Here is a 16,141-nt window from a genome sequence, read left to right as displayed (position 1 = left end):
AGATGAATGTAGCCCGTATCCTTGCAACGCCAGCACCCCTCCTTCCCTCCCTACAGACATCCGACCAAGCCCGCTAACCATCCGCTTCCTCACCACCCTCCTCCCCCTCCCCTCTTCGCCATCGCCCCCACCCTCAGAGCAGTCCGAGCACACATGCCATCCTGCTTCGCGCTGTATTGGAAAAACAGGGGCGACGGCATGTCCCCGCCGTCTGCCCAAATTACGCAACCCCCGACGGCATCGGCCCAAAGCACAAAATCGACGATCCAACCCATCCAGTCGACATTACCTACTTGGGCGTCACTCACAAAGGCGCTTTCCGATACAGAATAGGTAGTCAAGCTACTTACACGGTGCCCATCGAGGTCGTGTATTACAAAAGTCCTAACTCTCAGGACTTGGAGTAGGTTTCGTACGACATGCATCCATTTAGTGAGTGCTATGATGATTATGTGGGGAAGATGTGGGCGGTCAGGCTTTGTGAAGATCACCAGAAACGAGAGATCCACCCAGATGCGCTCATGCGTCATCGTAATGGCTTGCTCGCGGCTTGCAGCGCCCGTGTCCGCTCCGACCCGGGACATTGTCCCAAAATTTTGTGCACGCAGCACCTGACATGCAAGCTGGTCGGCCACAGGCTCGGCCTTGGGTATCGCTTTTGCAGTTCAAATGAACATGTACTACAGGTCGTGCAAGTCAATCTCAAAAATACCTATCTCGTGGTCTGAATTAGGTGTAACGATCCGTGATGTTGCGAATGAGCATGCGGACACAATGGCCAAGTTTGTACGGGTCTTTCTTGACCTCTTCGTCGACTGATGAACGAAGCTGCCGCTCGCTGAACCTACGTCTCTGCTCGGTGTGTGGAGAGAATGAAGCCATACGTGGCTCGTAACGAAAAGGTGTTTAAAGATATGTAATTGAATGTTCTGGTTCTGCGAATATGTTGTATTCAGATTTAGGCGTCAGCAAGTGCCTAAAGCGGGTTAGCACCTGAACCACGTACATGCCATGACATCACTCCTGCACACACAAAAAAACATTGTCAGTCCGCGCGACATGAATGTGTTCTCATGTACCGAGCTCTGCCTCCGTAACGAACGCTGTCCCGCTTAGTAATAACAGGGGTTTAGAGTGATACGATGTACACCTGTTCACGCTAGCCAACTCTGTCGGCCAGCTACATGGCAGCTTCTCTCCGTGCCCTAACCAAGCTCATCTGTTGTTTGCCAAGATTATCGCTGCTGCAGGCTATCTCAAGTCTCTGCTATCTGTTGATGGTACTTTTGTATGACCTTCTTGATCGTGTCTTTCTGTCCCGGTCACCAACCACTCCTTCCAGAGTCATGGTAATTGGTATAGGCGCATGATTGGCATCATACTAACGTGTCCGTGCGCGTGATGCGCGGATTCGCGTGATGCGCGGGGAACACCAAAACACGTCAAACCCCTTCACCTTCAACACACGTTAACTCCACCAATATGGACCCAATTCAAGCTGCGATTGAAGATATTGAAAATCTAGAGCCAGGAGAACAGTTCTCGTATACTAAAATTGCTGCTAAGCATGGTGTTGTGAGATCTACGTTGACCCGAAGGCACCAGGGCCAGACAAGCTCAGAAAGAGACAAGAACTTCAACCAGCAGAAACTCAACCCACAACAAGAGCTAGAGCTTGTGAGATATATCGAAAAGCTCACAAAGCGAGGCATTCCTCCTACACGAGAGATGATCAGGAATTTCTCATCAGAAGTAGCCCATCAGCAGCTCAGCGAGAGCTGGGTTACTCGCTTCATCAACCGACACGAGATCCATCTCATCTCAAAGTGGACCAGCGCCATGGATCGTACGCGCCACCTGGCTGATTCTGAGTCAAAGTATAGACTCTACTTCGAGCTGCTGCATCGAAAGATCACCGAATATCACCTAGAGGCTCGAGATATATACAATATGGATGAGAAGGGCTTCTTAATTGGCTTGATAGGCAGAAGTAAGAGGATATTCAGCAGGCGTCAATGGGAGAAGAAGGAGGTTCGAGCATCTCTCCAGGATGGATCACGCGAGTTTCTGACAGTCCTGGCCTGCTGCTGCGCTGATGGGAGCTCGCTGCCTCCAGCCCTTATCTACGCAGCTAAAAATGGAGCTATACGATCGAGTTGGGTAGAAGATATCAAGGCAGGAGAACATGAGGTCTTTGTCTCATCATCTCCAACAGGCTGGTCAAATGATAACGTAGGCCTAGCTTGGCTGGAGCAGGTGTTTGATCGCTCTACAAAGCAACGATCAGGTAGATGGAGATTGCTCATCCTTGATGGCCATGGATCTCACCTCACGATGGAGTTTATTAAGTACTGCGATCGCCATAGGATCCTCCTCATGATCCTTCCTCCCCATTCGACCCATACGCTCCAGCCGCTAGATGTAGTGCTGTTCAAGCCACTCTCTCAAGCCTACTCTAACGAGCTCACTAACCATCTCCATAAGGCTCAAGGCCTTATTCCAATCAAGAAAGGGGACTTCTTCCCGCTCTTCTGGAGCGCCTGGATATCCTCCTTCACAGAGAGCCTCATATTGAAGGCCTTCGAAGCCACTGGGATCTGGCCGATGGATGCCAACGTTATCCTTCGTAGATTTGCTAGCACGCCAGAAGCTGAGAGAAGCTCATCGTCAGGGCTCTCTGATCATGACTGGAGAAAGCTCGATCGGCTAGTACGAGCTGCTGTTAATGATAGCCATCAGTATGAGGCAAGAAAGCTGCGCTCAAGCGTTCACCATCTCTCTGTGCAGTATGAGCTTTTAAAGCATGAGAACGAGGGCTTAAAGGAGGCTCTTCAACATAAAAAGAAGCACAGGAAGAAGGGCAAAGCTCTTGACCTTCAACAGCGCCAGGAGTATCACGGTGGCTCTGTCTTCTGGTCTCCTCGCAAGCTGCGTGAGGCTCGAGCTAGAGAAGCAGTACGGGAGCGAGATGAGACGGAGGAGAAACTCCAAAAAGCACGGTCCAAGAAGCAGCGCGAGGAGGCTCGACTGCAGCGTCAAGATGAGCTCGAGGAGAGGCGTGTGGAGAGGCAGAGACTCAAGGAGATGAGGGAGCTTGAGCGAGCTGAGAAAGCAGCTGAACGCGCGCGCCAGAAGGAGGAGAGAGACGCTGCTAAAGCTATACAACTACCCCAAAAGGGAAAGAGGAGAGCTTCAGCAGCTACCTCATCGAACAACAAGCGTCAAAAACGCGTTGAGGCTGCTCGCGCTGGTGCTCAAGTTCAAGAAGAGCCTCCAGCTCCTCCATCAAAGCTCACATCACGTGGCCGCAACGTCAACCTCCCATCAAAATATAGATAGTACAAGTTGATCGCAAGCATCTAATTACTCCCCCTCTATAAATTCGTATAATAACAGCTTATATACGTGGCTTAATAGCTTCATTTTTGAAGTAGTGGATATGGTGTTCCCCGCGCATCACGCGAATCCGCGCATCACGCGCACGGACACGTTAACCTAGACGGCTCATACATATCGATCGAAAAATGCCGGCTTGACTTGCGGCCCGACGCGTGCCGACTCGGCCATCAAAGATGTAGCGGTGTGAGGAGAGGAGGAGGACTGCGTTGCATTGTGTAGCTATGGAGGAACTGCAGCTATATAGGTGTGTGTGATGAGAAAGTGTGGTAGCGATAGCCGTACCCAACTCTCACCCAAGTCGGTCTTGGCAAGGCCCAAACCGTTACAAAAGATCCTAGTAACGTTACGCAGACACGCCTAGAACAACATGTCTCGTACCGCTGCTACCGGGTACGAGAACTGGTCCAGACCTCACCCTGCACAAAATTTACATACTGTATCAAGTTTTGTGAAAGTTTCATGCCATCATGGTTTCATAAAGTATCGTTCCAAAAGAGTAAGGACGTTTTTCATTACATTGCTAATATATGATCTTCATCCACACCAATTTCTCTTTTCTCGACCTACGTTTAGAGGCGTTTATTTGCCGATATAGTACAGAAAGATACCTACCTGATGGAGTAACAGCCCAAAAGTAAAGTCGACGATATCGCCCTTGACAAAGTTATGCATATTAATCGGCAGACAGTTGATATAATCCGGTATTGCGTGATCTTTCTACAGACAAACGTTTTCGTTATGGCCACGTTGTTACCCGTGAGAGTGGCGTCTGTCTTAATAGCCCATTCCTTGAGGGAACCTAAAAATTGTCTTGTTAGTGAAAAGCGCGCCAAGGCAAAAAGACCCCGGGACAGAAAAGCATCGCAACTTACTCTCAACATGCGCACTAACACTCGCCCCAGAGATAGCCTGATTCAAAACGATAGGCACATCTTGAAACTTCGTCTCTTCATAATAAGCATGTACATGCCTGTACTCGTACTGCGCCACTCCATTCCAATTATCCTTCTTCGGCTGTTTGTGCGGGACACATCTGGTATCGATGACAATTTGATTAGCTTCCACGGTCTCGACTTCGGTGCAGTAGGTGCGTGGTGGGCAATGTCCCGGGGCTTGGTAGTCGTTGCTACCCGCGGGTTTGCATTCGTCCTCGTATGCTTGCACGCTTATATCGGGTTTGTATTCACGGCGGATCCATTCGTTGATATGGTCGCAGCCGTGCTTGGGGAGTGTGGCGCGCTTCTGTGGTCCGGGGTTGACACTTGTGGAGTTTTCTACTTGGAGAGCTATGAAGTATTCGAGGACTTCGTCTACGAAGTCCTTGGGGATGGAGCTCCAGTCGTAGGAGAATATGGATTCTGTGGGGGGGGGGGGGGTCGGTAGAGGGGTCGACGAAAGGATCGGTAGAGCCAGAGGATCCGTCGTCGGTGGAGTTCGAGGGGGGATCAGGGGTGACAGTAATGGAGGGCTCAGCATCGTCAGGAATGGCCAAACTGAATGATCCCTTGACAAGAGCAAGCAGAGCAATACTGCGCGTCAACGTTTGCAGGTTGAGAGAAATCATGGTTGTAAATTCAGTAGAGGTGATGAGATGTGTATTCAACTGTAGAGTATGATAACTGATAGTAGTTGCGTCCGAACGTAGCTTTATATATTGAAATGTTCTTTGATAGCAGTTTAGATGCTGGTTTGGTAGCAGAATGATGGTGCAGACATAATTCGTATCGTCGTGTTCGGGAAACATTGGAGTTTGAACGAAAAAATATCTTGGACTACATGTGGTTAGGTAGTCATTCGCTTATGAGAACCATGTATACTACATCCTGATAGTCTATGTTTTGATGCACTCGTATAGACCGGCCCAACCGTGTATGCACCAAGGTGCCAGTAATATCGCCCTCTGCGCATCCCCGACGTTGCCTGTATTGCTCATTGCACCCGCCAGACTGCCGGCATCAAGGGTACCATTTGGAGGTGCGTTGCGCATCGCATTTTCTCGTGCGATCGTACTGCAAAATAGATTACCATCCGTAGCATCCGCAAGCTCTACCCAGCCTGTGTGCTTCCAGGGCGACAACATTATACTGCGTTGCGCCTCATGCAACTCTTGCTCTTCGCCGCCTAGGCTCAGTGAGATGGCTTCAATCACCTTCTCTACCCGAGCTAGCTGCTCATCGGTGAGCTGCTTGTTTGCGCGCATTCGATCCAAGTCGTCTTTGATAGCTTCCATGGTCTCCAAATCATCGTCAAGTACCGTCATCGCACCAATTAAGGTTAGGAGCCCAACATGGCCTTCGTGTTTCTCGATCGCTGTAAACAACTGGTCGCGGGCAACTTGCTTCTCGTTGTCTCCGCCCTTTGCCCACAGTACCTCTGCAAGGATACAGATGATGTCGGGATTGGAGCTAGTAGTCTCGAGCGATTTTCGGAAATACGGTATGGCTGCATCGAACGATCCGCTGAAATAATGCGCTAATCCGGCAGTTAGGTGTGCTGATAGTTTGGTCCTTGCAAGTTGGTCGCCGGACATGGTGGATTGCTTTTCATCGTGATCGAGCTCTGACAACAGGTCTAGCGCGGTCTCGGCTTCCTCTACAGCAGCCTGATACAATTTGACGGCAAGAAGGTTACGAGCTAAGTCTGCTTTCGCAGATGCAACACGAGCAAGAGATGCCAGCGACTCAGACTTTTCGTATTCTTGCTCAACATTCTCATTCACAGCCTGTAGAGCAATGACAGCTGCGTCATAATCACCAACACGCTCCAGAAATAGAGCCGCGAGATGCTTGTGTGGAATATCGTAAGGAGCTTGCAGGCTCAGCTGCTGAAGCGCGAAGAGAGGCTGGATGAGATTCGTAATGTTGCTCGAAGATGAAGGTGATGATACAAGGAAGTCAAATGCTGACGCTGCATACTGTCGCTTCGTAAGAAGCAGAGATGATTCCGAGAGCTCAAAGGCATGTGTAAAATGAGATAGAGCTTCGTTGGAATTTCCTGTAAGCAACGCAATGATGCCTTCGCCGACCCAAGCTAACGAGTAATCGGGATCTTGAGACTGTGCCCGGGAGAAGGCAGTATGTGCAAGCTCATGGTCGTTCTGTAGGAGATACAAGACCCCAAGATTTGTCCATGTGTGTACGCTTCTCTCGTTGAGATGTAATGATCGAACGAAAGCATGCTGGGCGACCTTCGGACTCAGTGTCGTCGTGATGACACCAAGTGAATTCCAGAATTCCGAATTCCCAGCTTCTAATTCGATGGCGCGCTTGAAGCACTTCATGGCTGCTCGAAGGTAAGTAGTGAGCTTGGATTCCTCAATACCCTCTTGCTCCAAACAAACATGTGCTCTGTACTCAGTCCAGCCAAGATTATACCACGCAACGGCTTGGGCATGTATTTGGTGGGCGCAACTAGATATGGCTCGCTTCTGGGCAAGGATGGATGCCTTGAGAGTCTTAGCCAGTGGGGTATCGTCATCTTTAGAAAGCTTCTCCAAATCATTTTGTCCCAGTCCATCAACGTCTTTGTGCTCATCGAGGTCGATGCGCATGTCTGACGGACTACGCAGCACATTTTCCATCAGCTCGAAGGGGAACTGCTTCAGTCTCTCTTGGACCCAACTAAACAGACTGCACGCGTCTCCGACAGCTTTCCACAGATTGAAGGCGTCTGGCTTGTACTCGGTAATTGTGGCCGCTACTTCGATGCCGCGGGTAGCACTGTCGATAGCCTCTCCAAAGAAGCCGGTTTCGATACAATGCCAAGCTTTCTCCACGAGCGTCTGTAGAAGTGCTATCGAAACGCCAAATTCTTTGGGACGATCCGCCAGTACGGCTTCATACCCCGATATGGCATCGTCATACTCGCTCAACTCGCGATTGACATTAGCCAGCATGTACTTTGTGAACCATCTCTCCTCGTCTGTTCTTTTTAGAACGACGCCGTCCGTGGGATTCTCAGCGTAGTTGAAAGCACGGGATGCTGAATTGTACCGTCCAGAGTTGTGGTAACTCTCGCCTAGGCCGACGTACGAGTAATAGTCATCGGGACTGATACGAAGAGCTGATAGAAAAGAGACGATACTCTTCTGGTACTCTTGCTTGTTCATTTGTACAACACCAAGGGCCGAAAATGGCCAGCTCACGCCCTTCCGCTTTGAGCCAGGCGTTTGACGAGCCTTGCCCGAATCGACCACTCGTTGTGAGACGACCTCCACGATATCCCACTCGCCTTGGTTGGCGAAGAGGCGAGCTAGCCGCTCAGCTGCAACAACCTCTGAGGGCGAGAGCTCGAAGGCCTTTTGGAAACACTGCCTTGCTCGCTTGCGATCTTTATTATAGTCTTCATAGAAGATACCGAGAAGCGTGTATGCAGGCGCATAGTTGGGGTTTGCTTTGATCGCTGCTAGCAATTTTGCATACGTCCTTTGTCGGTCTTTTCGCGCAGCTTTGGAAGGATCAAGCTCCCATAGACAGACGCCTATTCTATAGAGTGTCTGCGCACGAAGCTCGCGGCCACGCTGCTTGGATGCATCTAGTTCGGGGTATTCGAGATACCCTTGAAGTCTCTCTAGACCAGTCTTGTAGTCGCCTGCAAGTGCCTGACACCATGCTGATTCAGCACCGATGCGGCCATTCGAAGGATCTTGTTGTAGAGCTTTCTCAAGAAACTCAAAAGCCTGCCCATATTCCTGCTCTTCCTCCAACACTAATCCGATACCGATGAGAGCGGCAGTGAACTGTGGCTTGCGTTTCAGAATTGACTCGAAGATAGCTTTGGCTTCTGCGTGATTTCTAGGGGCTTGGTAATAGACCAAGGCTGTACCAAGGGTGCTGCTAAGAGCATCGCGAGTTCTTTGAAATGACAGGTCGGTCTTCTTTGCTTCTTGTGCGGCGTATTTTAGACCTTTCCGTGTGATCTCTACTGCGCTCTCGTACTCTTCCAGAAAAAGGTAGTAGTCGCCAAGCAAGCAATGCGCGAGTGGGGACTTGCCAGCCTCGCCGATGCCCTCAGTCATTAGTACCAAACAATCCTCTTGCGACACTGGCACATCTTGCGTGAGCGCCACCCCGCCCTCACTTAGGTCGGGCCCTTGTCTCGAGTCACCCTCATCAGTCAATGGATATTTTGAAATGCCGCTACTCAACCATCCCGTGATGACTTTCGAAAGACCCTCATTTGGGAATAGCTCGACGAATTGGCGTAATGTTGAGATGTCGAGGTCCAGCAGGTCGTGCGCACTGTCGGCGTGAGACGCCATAATGGCGATTTGAAATCTTTGAACCAGTCGATGCAATTCAAAGCTCCAACAGACGCTGGCGAAACGGGAAAGGGCACGTATGGAACCGTGGTAGATGTCGGTGGTTGTGTTCCCATGCATATGGCGGAGCCTAGGATTGACACTAGCGTGTGGTGCGTCATTGCTTGCTGTGTCGAACGCAAGCCCCACCAAAGCTTCAATTCACTCGCATGGCAACCACATAACACATCTGTGCCGTATGCACGGCTGTTACCTCAGCTACTCACGCCGCTGCAATGTCGACCAAGGCTGCACTCAAAGCAGCGAAAGCCGCGATTGGCGCAAAAGATTGGGAGGAAGCGAAGAACCACGCAACGGCCGTAATCGAAAAGGAGCCCAACAACAACTTTGCCTATCTATTCCTCGGACGCGCAAATGACGGTTTGAGCCGGTTCGAAGAGGCAGCGAAGGCGTATTATGAGGCAACCAAGATCAAGCCAGAAGACCCGCAGGCATGGCTGGGGTTGAGGGGCATGTATGAGGGCCTGAAGGGCGCAAAGGTTGACGAGAACATTGATGTCGGCCTTCAATTAGCGCAGATATATATGAATCTGTATGTATAAACTCTTTCTAAAGACAAGGAGATATCCTAATACGAATAGTGACGATGCGCACAAGTCACAATCTGCAATCGACAAACTCGTAGATCACGCACGCGCACATGGGACCAAGACGCAGTATGCCCGCGCCCTTGGCACTCAGCTTCCTTCCTCTCCGGTATACGACTACCTCGAAGGCCGATTGCCTGATCCGTCAAAGACGTATACACGTGTTGCTGAAATCCACGAGACACAAGAAGCGGCGACCATCAAGCGTCTTGTAGACGAGCGCCGGCTCCGTATCGGCGCGACGCTGGGAGGCACAACCGCGACTGTCAAGAATGATATATACGCGGCGAGTCCGCTAGAGAGCATATATGAGGAAATCATAAACTGGACAAGAGACGATGAGCTTAGAAGAGAATACGAGGAAAAGCTGCTGGCGCGCGCATACGACACATTGATGGTGCTGCCAGCGGGCGAGAAAGCAGAGAAGCGGGAGAAGGTCATGAAGCTGGCACACGACATGGTGGTTATCAAGCATCCGAACTTGCTGGCATGGACCATCGAATTGGAATGGCGGTCGGGCTTGGAGGTAGAGGCGCATTGAGGTCTCCGCGATGCACGACGAATTTGCGGTGAATCTATCATAGTTTCATATAGTTAACTATTACCCAATTCTTCCAGAACCATGTTGCACCTGAACGCCGCCCATGCTTGTTTCCTGCTCAACACCTTCGTACCTTAGGCGTTCGCAGCCCCAACAACCCTCCTCCTCTCCTCCACACTAAACAGACTCTCGCCCTGCTTCAGCGCATGGATAAGCATCGGCACACTGCTCGCCTTGAAGTCCTGCGCCTCGCGCACCTTGTCCAGATCATCTGCGAACTCAGCCGCGACTTTGCGCAAGTAGATGGCGCTGAAATCGTCCTGTGCCTGCTTGCCGGCCTTGGAGGACGGTTTTGCTGGAGATTGTGGTGCTGGCGCATCTTCCATCTGTACATCCTGATCTGCCTCGACGTTTGCGCTAGTAGTTTTGGACTTCTTCTTCTTCTTTTCCTTCTTGGCGGGTGTAGGTACTGGCGATGGGGTAGGTGATGTTTCCTTCTTTGCATGTTAGAATATATCTTTTGGACGATAGATTCCCTTACTACAGTGTCCTTCTCTACTACTGCAGCCTTTCTGCTCGCCTCGCTTGAGCCATCGCTGTCGCTTTCGCTGGACGATGAGACTGCACGTGTTGTTAGCACATGTACGTTTAGCCATTATCACAATTTGTATACCCTCAGTTCTGGTCCTTCTTTTCTTCGATCTCTTCTTCTTCTCGACATTGCTTGCTCCTCTTTGTGGCGCCATTCTGTTTGGGTTTGCAGATGTTGGGGAAAAGTTCTACACGTGAATGTCCGTTATCGATAGAGCACGCGCCGCGCTAAATCGAGCGGCTGCGCTTTACTTTACCCTTTTGGGTACTGGTAGATGTCTAGGGTCTCCTAAAGTCAACGCCAGATTTCCTGATGAGATTGATTCAACCATCTAATTGTTGTTTCTACCCGCGTTTCTCCTCCAAAACCTGGTCATCGACTCATTTGCGTAAGATTCAGCTCTTCGTACAGCTTCTGGCCGACAACAAGACCTGCCTACAAGCTGTTCTCTATGGTTGCTAATTCTGCCATTGTATCCTTCACACTCGCTTTCAGTGCCTCAGCAACCGGAGAATACGGCCGTCTTGGGTTGAGCTTTGCTTCCGCGCCTTCTATACCTGCTGCCTTTGCACTGTACTGACTGACAGCATGTTTTGTTGGCGCAATGCCAGCCTTTATTGGGCTTTCCGCCAGCGCGGCCTTGCGATGCAATTCCAGCGCTTCCTGTGTCTTACCGCTAGTGTACAGCTCGTAGACTTTGGAGCAAACTTTTGGAAATACATTACTGAATGCCGACACACATCCAGCACTCCCAACAGCCAGGCCAGCCACCATCCAATCTGCCTGTCCAGCAAACGTAGAGAACGTATCGCTCGGCAACTCGGCGCAGAGTCTTGTAATCTTTGCAACACTTCCGCAAGTCAACTTTACTCCAACAATCTTCCCCGGGTTGCGTTTTGCCAAGGCTGCAATGGTTACAGAGTCGAGGTCCACTCCATTACAAGTCCCGGGAAAGTTGTAGATGACAATGGGCAGTGAGCTCTTCTGGGCAACTTCGTTATAGAAGGCCATTATCACATCCTTTGATGTTGCTGGTCCGTAGTAAGCTGCTGGTAGCAGCAGCCCATAGTTTGCTCCTGCTTCAATTGCGTCGCTGATGTTCTCCATCACTTGCGGAACGGAGAAACCGGAAATACCCACCATGAGGGGATAGTCGGGACCGACTGCTTCGCGTGCACATTTCATCAATGCTTTCTTTTCGTCACGGGTGAGCAGAAAGGCTTCTGCATTGGAGCCGAGGACGACGAGACCAATAAGACCGGACTTGGAGAGATAGGTAAAGTACTGCTTCTGCGCAACAAGGTCGAGGGTTGCGGTGTCGCTTTCAGGTGTGTAGAAAGTCACTGCGGGGCACCACACGCCTGCACTTGGTGGGGGTGCCATCAGGAACTTCTGTGGTTGTTCGAGTCGAATGTGGTGATAGGTTCCGCTTATGTGGGCGGGGTTGAGGGGAAGATGCAAAAGGACAGTCAAATGTCGAACAGCGGTTCTGTGAACCCTAGTAGACTTCTTGTATCTCAGGAAAACTGACTAAGTGCTATTCAATATCTGGTCAGGTGGCGATCAAGCTTAGGATCTTCATGCAGCATCGGGAAGCGTGCCGAAAGCCTTTGATAGCCGGTAATCCATTCCGATCATTCCGACCGTTCCGGAACGATCACCAACGTCTTCAGCATCGACACGATGACTACGTCTATGCCGGCCCGGACTGATTTCAACCTACTTTCACCAAACGATTGAGATAGGACTGATCTCAGCGTTCAAATAGTGAGCTCCCCCTAGGTACTCAGACTCACTCCGGCCCTAATGCAAGACATCCATGGATCTAGCTGGAATAGACGCATGAGCATCAGTACCTAGGTAGTTGTCCAACATATGGCATGATGCTACCATCGGGGAGCCCTCATGAGGATCCTCTCTGAACCCTGAACCAGCTTTTTTTCTTACCAGAGCGGGGTGCCGTTCGAGGCGTTACGGAACAATCACACGCGTCTCATGCAGGTGTGATTATCAAACGTCATAACAGCCCCGTTGGGATGTAGCAGTTGAGTTAACATCGTCCTATAGCCCCGCAATCCAGAGGATTTCTTATAAAAACTTGGCGCTTGATTTCATTCATAAGCTTCCCTACTCGCCGTACATTGTCACGACAATGTGGCGAAGGATCACTTGCTTCTCTCACCACACCATGTCTTCTTTGGCAGACAACAAACAGACCATTCGCGAACGAAAAATTTCTCCCTCTGCTTTGTCTCCAGTACAAAAATATACTCTCTTGAGGACAAGATCTCAGAAAATCATTCAGGCTATTTCACGGAAACATCGGACACGCATGCAAGAGAAGCTCGCGCTGATGCTGCGGGAGGAAGTAAGCAATGGAGCAGGTTTCACCGCCCTTACTACTGTAGGATACACATCCTGTACACGCGGTCTTAAACGTATTCCCGAGGACAACGAAGACAGCGAGGACGATGACGACACTACAAGCCGAGCTCCCCCGTTCCTCTCCTTACCTGGTGAGATTCGCAACGAGATCTACGACTATTTCCTGCCGAGCTTAGTCAGGCTAGAAGAAGCCAATGCATTGATGTTGACCTGCAAGCAAGTCCATCAAGAGTTCACATCCATGACTGTCGCCAAAACCAAACCAATCGTGGAAGAAGTAGTCAAAGAACGTGTATTCAGTCTCAAATCCAACAGCCCATTGCCCCAATCATCTACTACAACGGAAGAAAGCCTGTCAATCGCAACCCATAAGCAACTTCACAACGTCAACCTCTCAATCGGACTCATCGATACCCTCTCCGCAGAAGCCGCAAATCACAATCCGGCAGCCCACAAGTTCGACGACTGCATCGATTCTTTAAAAGAATTACTCAGCTTACATCTCCCCTTTATCACCATCTCCGTTGATCTCTACGCCGACCTCGGTATCTCCGATATCGAACTCCGAGCCCGTAACCTACGCGCTTTCATCGTTGCCTTTGAGCGTGTGGAGAATGACCCCGAGAGTACCATCAACGCACAACATGTTATATTCGAGCTTGCAAGGAGTACTTGGGAAGGTGCTGACATCCCATACCCGCCCGCTGTGGCTTTCGTGCGGCGAGAGGAGAAGGTGGATGGCGAGTCTGGGTTTGAAGCTTTGTGGCACGATCCGCTGCTGGAGAGGAGGCGGATGGGGCTTTTGTATAGTGAGAGTGATCATCAGGAATGGATTGCGGAGGCGAAGATGATGGCGAGGCTTGAGGTTATTATGGCTCGGAGTCGGCGCCATGTGAATGGTGGGGTCTGATGACTCGGTAGAGTGCCATGGATGGTAGGGCAGGCACAGACTCCGCAACAATCAAATCAATCAATCTTAAGGTTGTCGATTGGTTTGATTAGCTTGCGGCGACGCTGCTGATTGATTGCGGATTGATTGTTAGGGTTTTTGAGCAGATTGATTGCGATTGATTGGTTGATTGGCTGATTGATGCTAAGAAGTAGTATACAGGGGGTTATGGTGTTGTACTCCAGCCTTCTATATCGTACTGTTGTACAATCTCCTCATCTTTGACGTCACTCCACTTATCTTCATCATCACCGTTGTTGTACAAGCCGTCAAAGCCAGCTCGTCTCCACGAACGTACAAGCTGAAGGGCAGCAAGTAACTCGCTGCCAAGAGCTCGCCGGCGCGGCTCAAGTAAATCGCCAAGCTCGCTAAAGAGCCTCTCGCAGTCGCAACTAGATGCTGGTATCGTGAGTATATCAATCGCAAACTGGCTTAAACACGGGTATTTTGAGCGTAATTGAATCCAGTACTTGACTGGGTGGCCATCGCTAAGATACTGTTCGCTTGTCCACTCTGGCTCTTGAGTTCTCCAGCGCTCGTACTCATCGTCGTGGGCAGCCTCTACCTGAGCCTTGTTGCGCCGTACGAGGGCGCCAATCACATCATCTATTCCTCTATGCCTTGGTTTTGCAGTTGTTTGAGATAGAGGACGTGTACGTTGAGGCTTATACGACTGCCAGAGCTGCAGGAAGCCAGCGTTGGCTGATGTTAGCCATTCTGGCTTATCCACCCAGCTGTTCTCGCAGTAGTATTTGTAGTATGGATGGAGGCAGGTAGCAGCGTAGTATGCTGGCGATCGATCGAGCTTGTTGTAGTAATCGTTGGCCTTACTCCAGGCGGCGCGGAGGTTAACAAAGAGGTGATCTTCAGGCGCATCAGGTGGGTTGAAGTCAACTTGCTCGTACGAGCGCGTACGGGCTTCGAGCGCGCCAAGTACGTATTCAAATACAGGAATAGTCTCATATATAGCGCCGTATTTGCCTGCCTTTCCGCGACCCTCAAGCTTCTCCGTAGCAAGCTTAAGCGGCTCTAGGCAGTCCTGATACTCTGTTATCACCGCCCAATCAGCAGCTGTAAGTCCTGTTGATCTCATCCAACTAGGTGCTTCAGGGAGTTTATTGCCACGTTGACAAGCGCGGCGATCTTCAAGGGAGAGTGCGTTAATGTAGTGCTCAGCGTAAGAGTTGTATGCTGCCTGGAGTTGAGTTGCGCGTTTGAAGGCAGCGTAGTAAGAGTTCCAGCGTGTAACAACAGGCTTCACAGGCTCAAGTACGTGGAGGCGCTCTCTAGCTGGCAACTCGGCGTTGGCGGCGGTTTGGAAGCTTCGGAAAATTTCGTGTTGTTGAGGCGTTTTTATATGGTTGATAACGTCGATAAGTACACCTAAGGGCCCTTCTTGACGCCACTCCTGCATGTACACCTCCTCTGTTTGGAGCTGCTCGTCGTTGTTGTTGTTGTACGCCTCTTGATTGCTGCCAAAGATAATTGCCTGGCCAATAAGGTTAAGCGTGTGAGGGCCGCAGCGGAGGCGTCGGTGAGCAGCGTTGAAGTCGTACGCGTGGGCGAGCGAGGAGACTGCAGTATCGTTGTTTGCAGCATTGTCGAGGACGAAGTAGCCGAGTTTATCACTCCCAATACTGTATTCTTGGGGCGTCTTTTTAATTGTATCAGCGATAGCATCACCAGTATGAGAGCCTGCGAGATGTGGGAGGGCGATGGGGAGATCTTGTATCACTCCAGAGGCGTTAGCAAAGTGTGCAACGACTCCAAAGAATCCACGCTTGCCACCCTTTGTCGTCCAACCATCAAAGCTTATGTGGATCTTGCTTGCAGCTTCTGACAGAGCGCAGACAATCTGTGGCTGCATATATTGGAAGAGGCGCATTGCGTAGGTAGCTACACTGCGAGGACTTACCCACAAAGCTGCCTCTGCCTCTGGGTTTGCAAGGCTAATCATCTCGCGAAAGGACGGCCTTGCAAGTAGCTCCATTGGCAAGTTGTTATCAAGAAGGCAGAACACTGCAACTTCACGAAACTGCTGGATGTTGAAGTTGCCCATCGCGTTGGCAGCCTCTTGAGAGACTGCAACACCAGTCTCCAGCGTCTGTCGTAGAGAGAGTTGCTGCCCTGTTCTTCGAGGCTTCAGGCCGTCTTTTGTAAAGCCATGGCCTCGTTTCTGAAGGCCAAGATGAGCTGCAGCTGAGGAGGTGGCCTTTGATACGTCAAAAACTCCACTGCCGCCAGTGTCAATGACCTTGTGGATGTGGCAGTATTTGCATACAAACCACACTCGATTCTGATCGTAGAGCTCAACAACGCGATATCCATGTTGAAAGATCCAACTCTTGACGCGCCGCCCAGTTGTAAG

General features: G+C 50.5%; 8 protein-coding genes across 8 annotated transcripts; 3 read left to right on the top strand and 5 right to left on the bottom strand.

Moving 5' to 3' along the window:
* Positions 1–1,482: 1,482 nt before the first annotated feature.
* On the top strand, positions 1,483–3,339 carry PtrM4_049580 (uncharacterized protein; the record flags this gene model as incomplete). The annotated part of the gene is made up of 1 exon (XM_066104821.1): positions 1,483–3,339. One exon carries the CDS (start codon positions 1,483–1,485, stop codon positions 3,337–3,339), a length of 1,857 nt encoding a protein of 618 aa, XP_065959385.1.
* Positions 3,340–3,978: 639 nt separating this feature from the next.
* PtrM4_049570 (uncharacterized protein) lies at positions 3,979–4,963 on the bottom strand (the record flags this gene model as incomplete). The annotated part of the gene is made up of 4 exons (XM_066104820.1): positions 3,979–4,116; positions 4,146–4,198; positions 4,272–4,719; positions 4,793–4,963. 4 exons carry the CDS (start codon positions 4,961–4,963, stop codon positions 3,979–3,981), a joined length of 810 nt encoding a protein of 269 aa, XP_065959384.1.
* Positions 4,964–5,230: 267 nt separating this feature from the next.
* PtrM4_049560 (TPR-11 multi-domain protein) lies at positions 5,231–8,659 on the bottom strand (the record flags this gene model as incomplete). The annotated part of the gene is made up of 1 exon (XM_001936764.1): positions 5,231–8,659. The coding sequence occupies one exon, from the start codon at positions 8,657–8,659 to the stop codon at positions 5,231–5,233; it is 3,429 nt and encodes a 1,142-aa protein (XP_001936799.1).
* Positions 8,660–8,934: 275 nt separating this feature from the next.
* Positions 8,935–9,847, top strand: PtrM4_049550 (TadD, Flp pilus assembly protein TadD; the record flags this gene model as incomplete). The annotated part of the gene is made up of 2 exons (XM_001936763.2): positions 8,935–9,251; positions 9,301–9,847. 2 exons carry the CDS (start codon positions 8,935–8,937, stop codon positions 9,845–9,847), a joined length of 864 nt encoding a protein of 287 aa, XP_001936798.1.
* A 134-nt stretch (positions 9,848–9,981) lies between these two features.
* PtrM4_049540 (uncharacterized protein) lies at positions 9,982–10,233 on the bottom strand (the record flags this gene model as incomplete). The annotated part of the gene is made up of 1 exon (XM_066104819.1): positions 9,982–10,233. One exon carries the CDS (start codon positions 10,231–10,233, stop codon positions 9,982–9,984), a length of 252 nt encoding a protein of 83 aa, XP_065959383.1.
* Positions 10,234–10,874: 641 nt separating this feature from the next.
* PtrM4_049530 (DapA, Dihydrodipicolinate synthase-N-acetylneuraminate lyase) lies at positions 10,875–11,822 on the bottom strand (the record flags this gene model as incomplete). The annotated part of the gene is made up of 1 exon (XM_001936762.1): positions 10,875–11,822. One exon carries the CDS (start codon positions 11,820–11,822, stop codon positions 10,875–10,877), a length of 948 nt encoding a protein of 315 aa, XP_001936797.1.
* An 805-nt stretch (positions 11,823–12,627) lies between these two features.
* PtrM4_049520 (uncharacterized protein) lies at positions 12,628–13,734 on the top strand (the record flags this gene model as incomplete). The annotated part of the gene is made up of 1 exon (XM_001936761.1): positions 12,628–13,734. One exon carries the CDS (start codon positions 12,628–12,630, stop codon positions 13,732–13,734), a length of 1,107 nt encoding a protein of 368 aa, XP_001936796.1.
* Positions 13,735–13,939: 205 nt separating this feature from the next.
* On the bottom strand, positions 13,940–15,832 carry PtrM4_049510 (uncharacterized protein; the record flags this gene model as incomplete). Its single annotated transcript, XM_066104818.1, has 1 exon — positions 13,940–15,832. The coding sequence occupies one exon, from the start codon at positions 15,830–15,832 to the stop codon at positions 13,940–13,942; it is 1,893 nt and encodes a 630-aa protein (XP_065959382.1).
* Positions 15,833–16,141: the final 309 nt, after the last annotated feature.

This window comes from Pyrenophora tritici-repentis, chromosome 10 (assembly GCF_003171515.1).
Source record: "Pyrenophora tritici-repentis strain M4 chromosome 10, whole genome shotgun sequence".
Taxonomy (NCBI): domain Eukaryota; kingdom Fungi; phylum Ascomycota; class Dothideomycetes; order Pleosporales; family Pleosporaceae; genus Pyrenophora; species Pyrenophora tritici-repentis.
This window is presented reverse-complemented; position numbering and strand designations above follow the sequence as displayed.